At 40.6% G+C, this 16317-nt stretch overlaps 1 protein-coding gene across 1 annotated transcript in view; it reads left to right on the top strand.

Annotated features, from left to right (window-relative positions):
* The window catches only part of LOC118402753 (CUB and sushi domain-containing protein 1-like), a 439121-nt gene that overhangs the window by 381385 nt on the left and 41419 nt on the right, over positions 1 to 16317 (top strand). The window contains exons 39-45 of the mRNA XM_035800963.1: positions 6184 to 6253; positions 6375 to 6491; positions 10570 to 10779; positions 11833 to 12021; positions 12913 to 13090; positions 14122 to 14267; positions 16024 to 16104. Coding sequence (XP_035656856.1) covers positions 6184 to 6253; positions 6375 to 6491; positions 10570 to 10779; positions 11833 to 12021; positions 12913 to 13090; positions 14122 to 14267; positions 16024 to 16104 — 991 coding nt within the window. The remainder of the gene's footprint in view (positions 1 to 6183; positions 6254 to 6374; positions 6492 to 10569; positions 10780 to 11832; positions 12022 to 12912; positions 13091 to 14121; positions 14268 to 16023; positions 16105 to 16317) is intronic.

Raw genomic sequence — 16317 nt, 5'->3', positions numbered from 1 at the left:
GAGAGAAACCCCCTACCTTTACATTATAGAGAGAAACCCCTACCTTCACATTATAGAGAGAAACCCCATACCTTCACATTATAGAGAGAAACCCCATACCTTCACATTATAGAGAGAAACCCCCAACTTCACATTTTAGAGAGAAACCCCATACCTTCACATTATAGAGAGAAACACCCTATCTTTACATCTGAGAGAGAAACCCCCTACCTTCACATCTGAGAGAGAAACCCCCTACCTTTACATTATAGAGAGAAACCCTTACCTTTACATTATAGAGAGAAACCCCCTACCTTTACATTATGGAGAGAAACCCCCTACCTTCACATCTGAGAGAGAAACCCCTACCTTTACATTATAGAGAGAAACCCCCTACCCTCACATTATAGAGAGAAACCCCCTACATTTACATTATAGAGAGAAACCCCCTACCTTTACATTATAGAGAGAAATCCCCTACCTTTACATTATAGAGAGAAACCCCCTACCTTCACATCTGAGAGAGAAACCCCCTACCTTTACATTATGGAGAGAAACCCCCTACCTTTACATTATGGAGAGAAACCCCCTACCTTCACATCTGAGAGAGAAACCCCCTACCTTTACATTATAGCGAGAAACCCCCTACCTTCACATTACAGAGAGAAATCCCCTACCTTCACATTATAGAGAGAAACCCCCTACCTTTACATCTGATCCCTACCTTCACATTATAGAGAGAAACCCCCTACCTTCACATTATAGATATAAACCCCCTACCTTTACATTATAGATATAAACCCCCTACCTTCACATTATAGAGAGAAACCCCTACCTTCACATTATAGATATAAACCCCCTACCTTCACATTATAGAGAGAACCCCTACCTTCACATTATAGAGAGAAACCCCTACCTTCACATTATAGATATAAACCCCCTACCTTCACATTATAGAGAGAACCCCCTACCTTCACATTATAGAGAGAACCCCCTACCTTCACATTATAGAGAGAAACCCCCTACCTTCACATTAAAGATATAAACCCCCTACCTTCACATTATAGATATAAACCCCCTACCTTCACATTATAGATATAAACCCCCTACCTTCACATTATAGATATAAACCCCCTACCTTCTCATTATAGAGAGAACCCCCTACCTTCAGATTATAGATATAAACCCCCTACCTTCACATTATAGATATAAACCCCCTACCTTCACATTATAGATATAAACCCCCTACCTTCACATCTGAGGGAGAAACCCCCTACCTTTACATTATAGAGAGAAACCCCCTACCTTTACATTATAGAGAGAAACCCCCTACCCTCACATTATAGAGAGAAACCCCCTACATTTACATTATAGAGAGAAACCCCCTACCTTTACATTATAGAGAGAAACCCCCTACCTTTACATTATAGAGAGAAACCCCCTACCTTCACATTATAGAGAGAAACCCCTACCTTCACATTATAGATATAAACCCCCTACCTTCACATTATAGATATAAACCCCCTACCTTCACATCTGAGAGAGAAACCCCCTACCTTTACATTATAGAGAGAAACCCCCTACCTTTACATTATAGATATAAACCCCCTACCTTCACATCTGAGAGAGAAACCCCCTACCTTTACAGTATAGGGAGAAACCGCCTACCCTCACATTATAGAGAGAAACCCCCTACATTTACATTATAGAGAGAAACCCCCTACCTTCACATTATAGAGAGAAACCCCCTACCTTTACATTATAGAGAGAAACCCCCTACCTTCACATTATAGAGAGAAACCCCATACCTTCACATTATATAGAGAAACCTCATACCTTCACATTATAGAGAGAAACCCCCTATCTTTACATCTGAGAGAGAAACCCCCTACCTTCACATCTGAGAGAGAAACCCCCTACCTTTACATTATAGAGAGAAACCCCCTACCTTTACATTATAGAGAGAAACCCCCTACCTTCACATTATAGAGAGAAACCCCATACCTTCACATTATAGAGAGAAACCCCATACCTTCACATTATAGAGAGAAACCCCCCACCTTCACATTATAGAGAGAAACCCCATACCTTCACATTATAGAGAGAAACACCCTATCTTTACATCTGAGAGAGAAACCCCCTACCTTCACATCTGAGAGAGAAACCCCCTACCTTTACATTATAGAGAGAAACCCCTTACCTTTACATTATAGAGAGAAACCCCCTACCTTTACATTATGGAGAGAAACCCCCTACCTTCACATCTGAGAGAGAAATCCCCTACCTTTACATTATAGAGAGAAACCCCCTACCCTCACATTATAGAGAGAAACCCCCTACCTTTACATTATAGAGAGAAACCCCTACCTTTACATTATAGAGAGAAACCCCCTACCTTTACATTATAGAGAGAAACCCCCTACCTTCACATCTGAGAGAGAAACCCCCTACCTTTACATTATAGAGAGAAACCCCCTACCCTCACATTATAGAGAGAAACCCCCTACCTTTACATTATAGCGAGAAACCCCCTACCTTCACATTATAGAGAGAAATCCCCTACCTTCACATTATAGAGAGAAACCCCCTACCTTTACATCTGAGAGAGAAATCCCCTACCTTCACATTATAGAGAGAAACCCCCTACCTTCACATTATAGATATAAACCCCCTACCTTTACATTATAGATATAAACCCCCTACCTTCACATTATAGAGAGAAACCCCTACCTTCACATTATAGATATAAACCCCCTACCTTCACATTATAGAGAGAACCCCCTACCTTCACATTATAGAGAGAAACCCCCTACCTTCACATTATAGATATAAACCCCCTACCTTCACATTATAGAGAGAACCCCCTACCTTCACATTATAGAGAGAACCCCCTACCTTCACATTATAGAGAGAAACCCCTACCTTCACATTATAGATATAAACCCCCTACCTTCACATTATAGAGAGAAACCCCTACCTTCACATTATAGATATAAACCCCTACCTTCACATTATAGAGAGAACCCCCTACCTTCACATTATAGAGAGAAACCCCTACCTTCACATTATAGATATAAACCCCCTACCTTCACATTATAGATATAAACCCCCTACATTTACATTATAGATATAAACCCCCTACCTTCACATTATAGAGAGAACCCCCTACCTTCACATTATAGATATAAACCCCTACCTTCACATTATAGAGAGAAACCCCTACCTTTACATTATAGATATAAACCCCTACCTTCACATTATAGATATAAACCCCTACCTTCACATTATAGATATAAACCCCCTACCTTCACATTATAGAGAGAACCCCCTACCTTCACATTATAGAGAGAAACCCCCTACCTTCACATTATAGATATAAACCCCCTACCTTCACATTACAGATATAAACCCCCTACCTTCACGTTATAGATATAAACCCCCTACCTTCACGTTATAGATATAAACCCCCTACCTTCACATTATAGATATAAACCCCCTACCTTCACATTATAGAGAGAACCCCCTACCTTCACATTATAGAGAGAAACCCCTACCTTCACATTATAGATATAAACCCCTACCTTCAAATTATAGATATAAACCCCCTACCTTCACGTTATAGATATAAACCCCTACCTTCACATTATAGATATAAACCCCTACCTTCACATTATAGATATAAAAACCCCTACCTTCACATTATAGAGAGAACCCCTACCTTCACATTATATATATAAACCCCTATCTTCACATTATAGAGAGAACCCTACCTTCACATTATAGATATAAACCCCTACCTTCACATTATAGATATAAACCCCTACCTTCACATCTGAGAGAGAAACCCCTACCTTTACATTATAGAGAGAAACCCCTACCCTCACATTATAGAGAGAAACCCCCTACATTTACATTACAGAGAGAAACCCCCTACCTTTACATAATAGAGAGAAACCCCATACCTTCACATTATAGAGAGAAACCTCATACCCTCACATTATAGAGAGAAACCCCTACCTTTACATTATAGCGAGAAACCCCTACCTTCACATTATAGAGAGAAACCCCTACCTTTACATCTGACCCCTATTACATTATAGAGAGAAACCCCTACCTTTACATTATAGATATAAACCCCTACCTTCACATTATAGAGAGAAATCCCCTACCTTCACATTATAGAGAGAAACCCCCTACCTTTACATCTGAGAGAGAAACCCCCTACCCTCACATTATAGAGAGAACCCCCTACCTTCACATTATAGAGAGAACCCCCTACCTTCACATTATAGAGAGAAACCCCTACCTTTACATCTGAGAGAGAAACCCCCTACCCTCACATTATAGAGAGAACCCCCTACCTTCACATTATAGAGAGAACCCCCTACCTTCACATTATAGAGAGAAACCCCTACCTTCACATTATAGATATAAACCCCCTACCTTCACATTATAGAGAGAACCCCCTACCTTCACATTATAGAGAGAACCCCCTACCTTCACATTATAGAGAGAAACCCCTACCTTCACATTATAGATATAAACCCCCTACCTTCACATTATAGAGAGAAACCCCTACCTTCACATTATAGATATAAACCCCCTACCTTCACATTATAGAGAGAACCCCCTACCTTCACATTATAGAGAGAAACCCCCTACCTTCACATTATAGATATAAACCCCCTACCTTCACATTATAGATATAAACCCCCTACATTTACATTATAGATATAAACCCCCTACCTTCACATTATAGAGAGAACCCCCTACCTTCACATTATAGATATAAACCCCTACCTTCACATTATAGAGAGAAACCCCTACCTTTACATTATAGATATAAACCCCTACCTTCACATTATAGATATAAACCCCTACCTTCACATTATAGATATAAACCCCCTACCTTCACATTATAGAGAACCCCCTACCTTCACATTATAGAGAGAAACCCCTACCTTCACATTATAGATATAAACCCCCTACCTTCACATTACAGATATAAACCCCCTACCTTCACGTTATAGATATAAACCCCCTACCTTCACGTTATAGATATAAACCCCTACCTTCACATTATAGATATAAACCCCCTACCTTCACATTATAGAGAGAACCCCCTACCTTCACATTATAGAGAGAAACCCCCTACCTTCACATTATAGATATAAACCCCCTACCTTCACATTATAGATATAAACCCCCTACCTTCACGTTATAGATATAAACCCCCTACCTTCACATTATAGATATAAACCCCCTACCTTCACATTATAGATATAAAACCCCTACCTTCACATTATAGAGAGAACCCCCTACCTTCACATTATATATATAAACCCCCTATCTTCACATTATAGAGAGAACCCCCTACCTTCACATTATAGATATAAACCCCCTACCTTCACATTATAGATATAAACCCCCTACCTTCACATCTGAGAGAGAAACCCCCTACCTTTACATTATAGAGAGAAACCCCCTACCCTCACATTATAGAGAGAAACCCCCTACATTTACATTACAGAGAGAAACCCCCTACCTTTACATAATAGAGAGAAACCCCATACCTTCACATTATAGAGAGAAACCTCATACCCTCACATTATAGAGAGAAACCCCCTACCTTTACATTATAGCGAGAAACCCCCTACCTTCACATTATAGAGAGAAACCCCCTACCTTTACATCTGAGAGAGAAACCCCCTACCGTTACATTATAGAGAGAAACCCCCTACCTTTACATTATAGATATAAACCCCCTACCTTCACATTATAGAGAGAAATCCCCTACCTTCACATTATAGAGAGAAACCCCCTACCTTTACATCTGAGAGAGAAACCCCCTACCCTCACATTATAGAGAGAATCCCCCTACCTTTACATCTGAGAGACAAACCCCCTACCTTCACATTATAGAGAGAAACCCCCTACCTTTACATTATAGAGAGAAACCTCATACCCTCACATTATAGAGAGGAACCCCCTACCTTTACATCTGAGAGACAAACCCCCTACCTTTACATCTGAGAGAGAAACCCCCTACCCTCACATTATAGAGAGAATCCCCCTACCTTTACATCTGAGAGAGAAACCCCCTACCCTCACAGTATAGCGAGAAACTCCCTACCTTTACATCTGAGAGACAAACCCCCTACCTTTACATTATAGCGAGAAACCTCCTACCTTTCTATTTTCCAGGGCCACTCTCATATATCCTGTATGCCAGGGACCGTGCGGCGCTGGAATTACCCTCCCCCTCTCTGCATTGGTAAGAACTTTTACTTGAAAGTGGTCACATTCAAGGCAATGGTTTACTGTTTCAGTGTTATTCATTGTCTGCAATATTTTTTCAACGTGTGCCACACATTATGTGCATTTTTATTTTCCAGCAAAGTGCGGTGGAACAGCTGTTGACTTGGCCAATGTTATTTTAAGTCCTGGATTCCCTGGCAACTACCCTGGTAACATGGATTGTACATGGAGGATTCTTTTACCAGTTGGATATGGTGAGGAACCTGCTATGATAACGATAATGATAAGAAGACATGGTTCATTTTAGTAATGCCAGAGATAATAGGTTTATTTTTATATCATTTTTGTAATAATCTCCATTAGCTGTTGCAAAAGCAGCAGCTATTCTTCCTGGGCTCCACACAAAACATGGAACATTACATAATACCAAAACCATACCATACTTCCTGAATTATTTTGCTTACCCGACCTAGAATTCCTTACAATCAAATGCCGACCGTATTATCTTCCAAGAGAATTCTCTTCGATTATGGTCACAACCGTGTAACTGGAAACCAGAGGCTGCATATATTGTAGCTGGGGATTTTAACAAAGCTAACCATACTGACCAATAGAATTTGATTTGATTTGAATGCAGAACATTAATAGACAATATATTCAGGATTTACATCTCTCCCTGGAACTAACCAAATGTTGTTGTTGTTCTGTGCCATCTTCCTTTTGGAAATGGATCCCCTTTAGTTATCCTCTTTCTCTATCTACATTTTGAGACATTTGCAGTCAGTTTAGCTATTTACAAGAGAGCTGTGGGTTGCAGCCCACATATTTGCGGTGCTTCACAGTTCAAATGACTCCAGAACAAAGTAAACACTCCAGATGTTAACAAGGTAATTGTGTGTGATTTATAAAGCTAGTCAGGCTTTTGTCTGAGCACAAAGAATTCTCTCTACCTAACCCAAGAAAAATATTGTATACTGTATCCAAAAGCAATTTTCTGCCCTATCAAGCAAGAACTTCACAAGTAAGAACAAGAATGATCATTTTGTGCTGTGTGTGTACCAACAATGCATTAGATTGTGTTGTTTACAGGGCCCAATATTTAAAAATATATATATATATTTTTAAAAAATACACAAGAGGCTTTGCAGACGCTGATGACAGCTTTTAGGACAGACAGAATGGGTAGGATAAAGCATTGTGAGAAAGAGGTACATGGCTGCATAACAACAAGATTATCGTTCAAAGGATTCTCCTAAGCATCACCAAGTGGCAAATGCTTTCTTCCAGCATCAGACCTTTGCTACACTTGAAATAACCGAACATAACATAACAGAAAAAAATAGATTGTATTGTATTCATTTCCCATTTCTGTGTCTCCCCTGGAAAAACATGAGCTGAACTCAGTATTAGATTGCTGAATAATTTCTACCATCATAACATATTAGTTGAAGAGTTTTTCTCAACATGCAAACATGATGTAGCTTGACAAAAAAAGGTTGGTACAGTAGGTCGAAAGCACATTAAATGAACCAAGGTAATGTCTGCTAAATGCATTACATGATTACAACACATTTCACAACATCACTGTCAATAGTTAACACTTTAGGTAATCTATAGTGAACAGATCTGTCTAAACATACTGGTACTGTAGAATCTGTCAAGAAGGAATCAATTATTATTATTTTTAAATTTCACCTTTATTTAACCAGGTAGGCCAGTTGAGAACAATTTCTCATTTACAACTGCGACCTGGCCAAGAAGAAGCAAAGCAGAGCGGCACAAACAACACAGAGTTACACATGGAATAAACAGACACACAGTCAATAACACAATAGAAAGTCTATATGCAGTGTGTGAAAATGAAGTAAGATTAGGGAGGTAAGGCAATAAATAGGCCATAGTAGCGAAATAATTACAATTTAGCAATTAAACACTGGAGTGATAGATGTGCAGAAGATGAATGTGCAAGTAGAGATACTGGGGTGCAAAGGAGAAGAAAAAATACAATATGGGGATGAGGCAGTTGGATGGGCTATTTACAGATGGGCTATGTACAGGTGCAATGCTCTGTAAGCTGCTCTGACAGCTGATGCTTAAAGTTAGTGAGGGAGATATGAGTCTCCAGCTTGAGTGATTTTTGCAATTAGTTCCAGTCGTTGGCAGCAGAAAACTGGAAGGAAAGGTGGCCAATGGAGGAGTTGGCTTTGGGGGGTGACCAGTGAAATATATTATTACTGGTTACTATTATTACTCACCTGCTGGAGCACGTGCTGCTATGGTGACCAGTGAGCTGAGATAAGGCGGGGATTTACCTAGCAAAGACTTATAGATGACCTGGAGCCAGTTGGTTTGGCGACAAAAATATGAAGTGAGGGCCAGCCAATGAGAGCATACAGGTCGCAGTGGTGGGTAGTGGATGGGGCTTTGGTGACAAAACTGATGGCACTGTGATAGACTGCATCCAATTTGCTGAGGAGAGTGTTGGAGGCTATTCTGTGAATGACATCGCTGAAGTCAAGGATCGGTAGGATAGTCAGTTTTACGAGGGTATGTTTGGCAGCATGAGTGAATGATGCTTTGTTGCAAAATAGGATGCCGATTCTAGATTTAATTTTGGATTGGAGATGCTTGATGTGAGTCTGAAAGGAGAGTTTACAGTCTAGAAGGGCAGGCAGGTGCCGGCAGCGATCAGTTGAGGAGCATGCATTTAGTTTTACTTGTATTTAAGAGCAGTTGGAGGCCACGGAAGGAGAGTTGTATGGCATTGAAGCTCATCTGGAGGTTTGTTAACACAGTGTCAAAAAAGGGCCAGAAGTATACAGAATGATGCGAGAATTGAACCCTGTGGCACCCCCATAGAGACTGCCAGAGGTCCGAACAACAGGCCCTCCGATTTGACACACAGAACTCTGTCTGAGAAGTAGTTGGTGATCCAGGCGAGGCAGTCATTTGAGAAACCAAGGCTGTTGAGTCTGCCGATAAGAATGCGGTGGTTGACAGAGTCGAAAGCCTTGGCCAGGTCGATGAATACGGCTGCACAGTATTGTCTTTTATCGGTGGTGGTTATGATATTGTTTAGGACCTTGAGCGTGTCTGAGGTGCACCCATGACCAGCTCGGGAAACCAGATTGCATAGCAGAGAAGGTACGGTGGGCATCGAAATCATCGGTGATCTGTTTGTTAACTTGGCTTTCGAAGACTTTAGAAAGGCAGGGTAGGATAGATATATGTCTGTAACAGTTTGGGTCTAGGGTTTCTCTTCCTTTGAAGAGGGGGATGACTGCGGCAGCTTTCCAATCTTTAGGGATCTCAGACGATACGAAAGAGAGGTTGAACAGGTTAGTAATAAGGGTTGCAACAATTGCGGCGGATCATTTCAGAACGAGAGGGTCCAGATTGTCTAGCTCAGCTGATTTGTAGGGGTCCAGATTTTGCAGCTCTTTCAGAACATCAGCTATCTGGATTTGGGTGAAGTGGAAATGACGGAGGCTTCGGCAAGTTGCTGTGGGGGGTGCATAGCTGTTGACCAGGGTAGAGGTAGCCAGGTGGAAAGCATGGCCAGCTGTAGAAAAATGCTTATTGAAATTCTCGATTATCGTCGATTTATCGGTGGTGACAGTGTTTCCTAGCCTCAGTGCAGTGGGCAGCTGGGAGGAGGTGCTCTTATTCTCCTTTTAGGAATTTATGCTACAGGATGCACATTTCTGTTTGAAAAAGCTAGCCTTTGCTTTCCTAACTGCCTGTATATGTTGGTTCCTAACTTCCCTGAAAAGTTTAATATCGTGGGGGTTATTCAATGCTAATGCAGTACGCCACAGGATGTTTTTGTGCTGGTCAAGGGCAGTCAGGTCTGGAGTGAACCAAGGGCTATATCAGTTCTTAGTTCTACATTGTTTTAATGGGGCATGCTTATTCAAGATGGTGAGGATGTCACTTTTAAAGAATAACCAGGCATCCTCTACTGACGGAAAGAGGTCAATATCCTTCCAGGATACCTGGGCCAGTTCAATTAGAAAGGCCTGCTCGCTGAAGTGTTTTAGGGAGCGTTTGACAGTGATGAGGGGTAGCCGTTTGACTGCGGACCCATTACAGATGCAGGCAATGAGGCAGTGATCGCTGAGATCCTGGTTGAAGACAGCAGAGGTGTATTTAGAGGGCAGGTTGGTCAGGATGATACCTATGAGGGTGCCCGTGTTTACAGGTTTAGGGTTGTACCTGGTAGGTTCCATGATAATTTGTGTGAGATTGAGGGCATCTATCTTAGATTGTAGGATGGCCGGGGTGTCAAGCATACATACAGTGTATTTCATATAATGTTTCTATGTTTTACAGGGGCTCATATTCAGTTCTTCAACTTCTCCTCTGAAGACAACCATGATTTTTTAGAGGTGCGGAATGGGCCGCAGCACAGCAGCTCTCTGATTGGACAGTTTAGCGGAAGTCAGCTGCCGCCCAACCTGCTGAGTACAACACATGAGACCGTGATTCACTTCTACAGTGACCACTCTGAAAACAGGCAGGGATTCAAACTAGCCTACCAAGGTGAGGTGTACTTCATTTTCATCCACCATGTCTAGCATGGTTTCCCCTCACCTAAAAGAGCTTGGTTTGCATTGGTTTCAATTGACAATTTGTTGGCGCTAGGCTTGGATGTTGTTTTGGGGCATTTGTGTCAAATCTGGGAAAGAATCTATGGGAATGTCTGATGTGAAATCCTTATTGATAGTGTTTTTATCTGTCATCTGTTGATATGGTTTAGCTTTCTTTTTAGGATGATTCAAGGTTAAATGCAAAATAGATGGAATGTCAGCTTCAAGGACTTAAGTACCTGTCAGTTAAATTATCTGAGAATCTGCCCTCTCCGGATCATTGAGAGGTTACTCTGTTATGTTGCTTCTCCCGCCTGGACAAAGCATTCAGAATCAATGGAGAGCAGCATTTAGATGTTGAGTGCACTTTGATGTTATGGGGCTATTTTGCTTCCACTGGTCCTGGGGTTCTTGTTACGGTCAATGGCAACTGTAGCTGTTGAGTGCATGGCTTCCACTTTTCAAGAGATAACCCTGTGTGTCATCTTCTTCCACATATAGGCCAGAGGGTTCATATCCTGGCTTTTCCTCTTCTCCTCTTACCAAAAAAAACACCACATCTCATTTAACAATTGCTCTCTCATTGTATGCAAAAAGAATGTGAACTTGATCGTCAATTTCCAGCACTGTCAAGCTTCAATAGATTTTTGGAGTAACGTTGCTGTAACGTTGCTGTATTTTTTAGGTTGGAACAGAAAAGTTTATTGGTTTCCTGGCATCCATTCTTTGTTGTTGGCATTATGCTTGAAATAGACATGTCATAGTGACATTTCGTGAAAATGTGTCTGACAGGTGTCATGTGTGTTCCAGTACTGTCTCAAAAGGTTAAGTGGGATGGGTCACCTGTGGGCTGTTGACGACAGTCCACATAATTTGTTTGAACATTTCTTGTTGAAATATGTTTTATTTTGTTGTGATGTATGTGCATTCCTGTTATAAGAAATATGTATTTTTATTGCATAAGCTTGTAACATTTTTTTTTCTGACTTTCTCTCTTGCGTTTTAGCATATGAATTGCAGAATTGCCAAGACCCTACTCCATTCCCTAACGGATATATTATTAATAATGACTACAATGCTGGCCAGTCAATAACTTTTGAGTGCTTTCCTGGATACGTTCTGATTGGACATCCTGTGCTCACATGCCAACATGGAATCAACAGAAAATGGAATCATCCCTTTCCCCATTGTGAGGGTGAGCATGGGTTAATATTATACATAACATATATTTTACCAAAAGCATCAATGGCTTCTTTGCTTCATTTATCAAACTATTTTAGAATGTATTTGCTAGGACATTTTTATCAGCCCTTATACTAGATGTTATTATAGAACCCTCGTAATACTGTTGTGAAGTTCTGTTATACTGTATGAAAAAAGGCAGCGTTTCCCAAAACTGCCTCTCATATTACTGCCTTTGAAAACTGCTTCAGTTGAGACCCACACTACTGGGACATGTGCTAAATTTCTTCTGCATTGAGCAGTGTACGAGCTGGCAAAGGCTTACTCAATCAATACCTGCAAAGATTTGTTAGAGCTGTCCCTCATTCAACGACACCTTTCAGCATCATGGTATTGTGTTTTGGAGGTGTATTTGGTAAATTGGGTTCTTGTTGAAGTTATCACTGTATCCCTTGTGGGTTCAAAGTTGTGCAGGATTACCTAATCCTAGATACCAGTGAAAGAGACACTTACCATGATAGTATAACACCGTATGGGGTTTGCACTGTTGTCAAAACTGCTCTTGTGATTGCTGCTCATAATATTTAATCTACAAGTAATACAGTGTACAGATATTTGAAATGAAGGTTCAATTGTTGAAGAAATGTTCTTAAATTGTTAGCAGACAAATAACTCCAATCTACTTTACATCAATTTCTACTATGTGCTCTACGTTTAGCAGACAGTTTTATTCAGAGCAACTTACAGTACTGAGTGGATACATTTAATACTTTTCCCCCCTGTTCTGGTCCCCCGAGGGAATCGAACCCACAACCCTGGCGTTTCATGCGCCACACTCTACCAACTGAGCTACATGGGACATACCCTCTGTGATGATACCGCTCCGTCTTGTCTTCTACTGCAGCTCCATGTGGCTACAATATGACAGCTCAGAATGGCACCATATTCTCGCCTCAGTACCCAAATGAGTACCCTAACTCACAGGACTGCACCTGGCTTATCACCGTGCCACACGGACATGGTATTTACATCAACTTCACCCTGCTTCAGACGGAGCCTGTCACAGATTACATTGCTGTATGGTAAGGGATTAATGGTTTCTCACAAGCCCCATCAGTTCATAATTGGCTGATGTGTCTTTTACTGTGAATAACTACCATGTACTTCAGAGCACAGGACGAGCAGGTTGACGTTTATTGGAATGAGTCTTGTCCTAAAGGCAGAGCTGAGCGATTTCTGCTAGATGGGGCAGTCAAAATGTTCTGTATTGTAAAAATTCAAGAAAAATTGCTTTTTGGTATTAATTTAAGGTTAGGGTTAACACTCAGTGTGGTTAATATTAGGGTCAAGGTTAGGTTTAGGTTTAAAAATCCGATTTTATGACTGTGGTTGTGCCAGCTAGTGACCACCCACTGGGCACAGACATCAGTTCAACGTCTAGTTTTGTTTTATATTTAGTTGAATTGTCAATGAACATGAATTCAATGTGCAAATCCAATTAGTTTTCCACATTGATTCATCGTCATCAAATAATTTGGGGGGGGTTGAAATGACGTAGAAACAATGTTGATTCAGCCCGTTTTTTCCTCGTGGACACTCTGCGGAGCTGCCTTCAGAACAAAATTCATGACGAAAACGCTAACCTGCACAGGAAAACCCAGAGTTATACTGTAAATACAGCAAGACAGGAAACAAATCAACATAGTGCCTTTTTATTCCTTTTACTAGTGAAGATGAACTTGAATGTCACAATATAATAAGTGCATGCCATGGTTTAATCTGCAGCACCCGAGAGTGGATTAAAACTATGTATTTCAATGGGTAAAATACACACTTTCTGCCACAATACAGCCCTCTGTGAGTTACATGGATAATTCATCTTCAGAAGCCATTAAAGGAGGCCAGTAGTCTGTAAAGTCATCATTTTTTGCTGTTTTCATTCAACACTGTCTGTAATGTAATGGTTTTTATATGAACGTCAGCACAAATCTTGCTATAGATTTGAGAGCAAATCAATTCAACCATGCCACACTGAAATTCTGGACATTATTACAATGTTTAATGTGTGTGTTATAAATGTAATGCTCTTTCAATGTCTTCTGGCCTCTTCCAGGGATGGCCCTGAGCAGAGCTACCCACAGCTTGGGATTTTCAGTGGTAATACAGCGCTAGAGTCAGCCTACAGTTCTTTCAATCAGGTCCTTATCAAGTTTCACAGTGACTTCTCCACAAGTGGATTCTTTGTCCTCAATTTCCATGGTCAGTTTCTCTTCCAAATAAAAAAAATGTTGTAGCTATAATGCATATTGTTACTGCTAAAGCTTGCTGATTCCCTGTTTCGAAAATATTTCAGAAATAAAGTTATCTCATGTTTTTACCTTGTGACCGGGTGAATGTGGTCAATTGTCCTCTAACAGATTGTATTTATATGTACAGTGGAAGTCAGGAGTTTACATACACTTAGGTTGGAGTCATTAAAACTCTCCACAAATGTCTTGTAAACAAACTATAGTTTTGGCAAGTCGGTTAGGACATCTACTTTGTGCATGACACAAGTAAATTTTCCAACAATTGTTTACAGACAGATTATTTCACTTATAATTCATTGCTCACAATTCCAGTGGGTCAGAAGTTTCCATACATTAAGTTGACTGTGCCTTTCAAAAGAAATCAACCAAGACCTCCACAATTGTAGACCTTCACAAGTCTGGTTGATCCTTGGAATTTCCAAATGCTTGAATGCACCACTTGCATTCGTACAAACAATAGTATGCAAGTATAAACACCATGGGACCACACAGCCTTCATACCGCTCAGGAAGGAGACACGTTCTGTCTCCTAGAGATGAACGTACTTTGGTGTATAAAGTGCAAATCAATCCCAGAACAACACTAGGACTTGTGAAGATGCTGGAGGAAACAGGCACAAAAATATCTATGTCCACAGTAAAACAAGTCCTATATCGACATAACCTGAAAGGCAAGGACAAAGCCACTGCTCCAAAACCGCCATAAAAAAGCCAGACTACGGTTTGCAACTGCACATGGGGACAAAGATTGTACTTTTTGGAGAAATGTCCTCTGGTCTGATGAAACAAAAATAGAACTGTTTGGCCATAATGACCATCATTTGGAGGAAAAAGGGGGAGGCTTGCAAGCCGAAGAAAACCATCCCAACCATGAAGCATGGAGGTGGCAGCATCACGTTGTGGGTGTGCTTTGCTGCAGGAGGGACCAGTGCACTTCAGAAAATAGATGGCATCATGAGGAAGGAAAATGATGTGGACATATTGAAGCAACATCTCAAGACATCAGTCAGGAGGTTGGTCTAAAGCTTGGTCTCAAGTGGGCCTTCCAAATGGACAATGACCCCAAGCATACTTCCACAGTTGTGGCAAAATGGCTTAAGGACAACAAAGTCAAGGTATTGGAGTGGCCATCACAAAGCCCTGACCTCAATTCTACAGAAATTTGTGGGCAGGACTGAAAAGGCGTGTGCGAGCAAGGAGGCCTACAAACATGACTCAGTTACACCAGCTCTGTCAGGGGGAATGGGCCAAAATTCACCCAATTTATTGTGGGAAGCTTGTGGAAGGCTACCTGAAACATTTGACCCAAGTTAAACTATTTAAAGGCAATGACACTTGAGTGTATGTACATTTTTGATCAACTGGGAATGTGATGAAAGAAATAAAAGCTGAAATAAATCATTCTCTCTACTATTATTCTGACATTTCACATTCTTAAAATAAAGTGGTGATCCTAACTGACCTAAAACAGGGAATGTTTACTAGGATTAAATATCAGGAATTGTGAAAAACTGAGTTTAAATGTATTTGGCTGAGGTGTATGTAAACTTCCGACTTCAACTGTATTTGCCCATCCCTTTATCTTGTGTGATTTCTTTGTTTTTTATGTTTGTCAGATAGACGAAGTGATAGAATACGTATCCATAAGTATAATATACTGTGGATTATGTGATTTTGGCAAATTACTTAATTCTTTCTCTCCTCCAGCCTATCGTCTAAAGAAATGCCCACCTCCACCAACAGTGGAAGAAGCTGAAATAGTATATGAAGATCAAGATTATGAAATAGGTAAGTTTGTACCAGAGAGTTGGTCAACACTGGGTTATATAATTCAACACAGAGTTGCAGTGGGACGTCAGATAGTGACCCGCTACATGATTCAGTTTAAACATGTTCCTATGTGACTTTGAATCAAAGAGGTATAGCATGCTGGAGTGTGAACCTTTATTTGAAATGATCTTGGACAACCATGTTAGGAGTATATAGCAGGCTGTTATGTAA

This window comes from Oncorhynchus keta, chromosome 24 (assembly GCF_023373465.1).
Source record: "Oncorhynchus keta strain PuntledgeMale-10-30-2019 chromosome 24, Oket_V2, whole genome shotgun sequence".
In the NCBI taxonomy this organism is placed as follows: domain Eukaryota; kingdom Metazoa; phylum Chordata; class Actinopteri; order Salmoniformes; family Salmonidae; genus Oncorhynchus; species Oncorhynchus keta.
The sequence above is the reverse complement of the archived record's forward strand: the minus strand, read 5'-3'. Positions and strand labels throughout refer to the sequence as shown.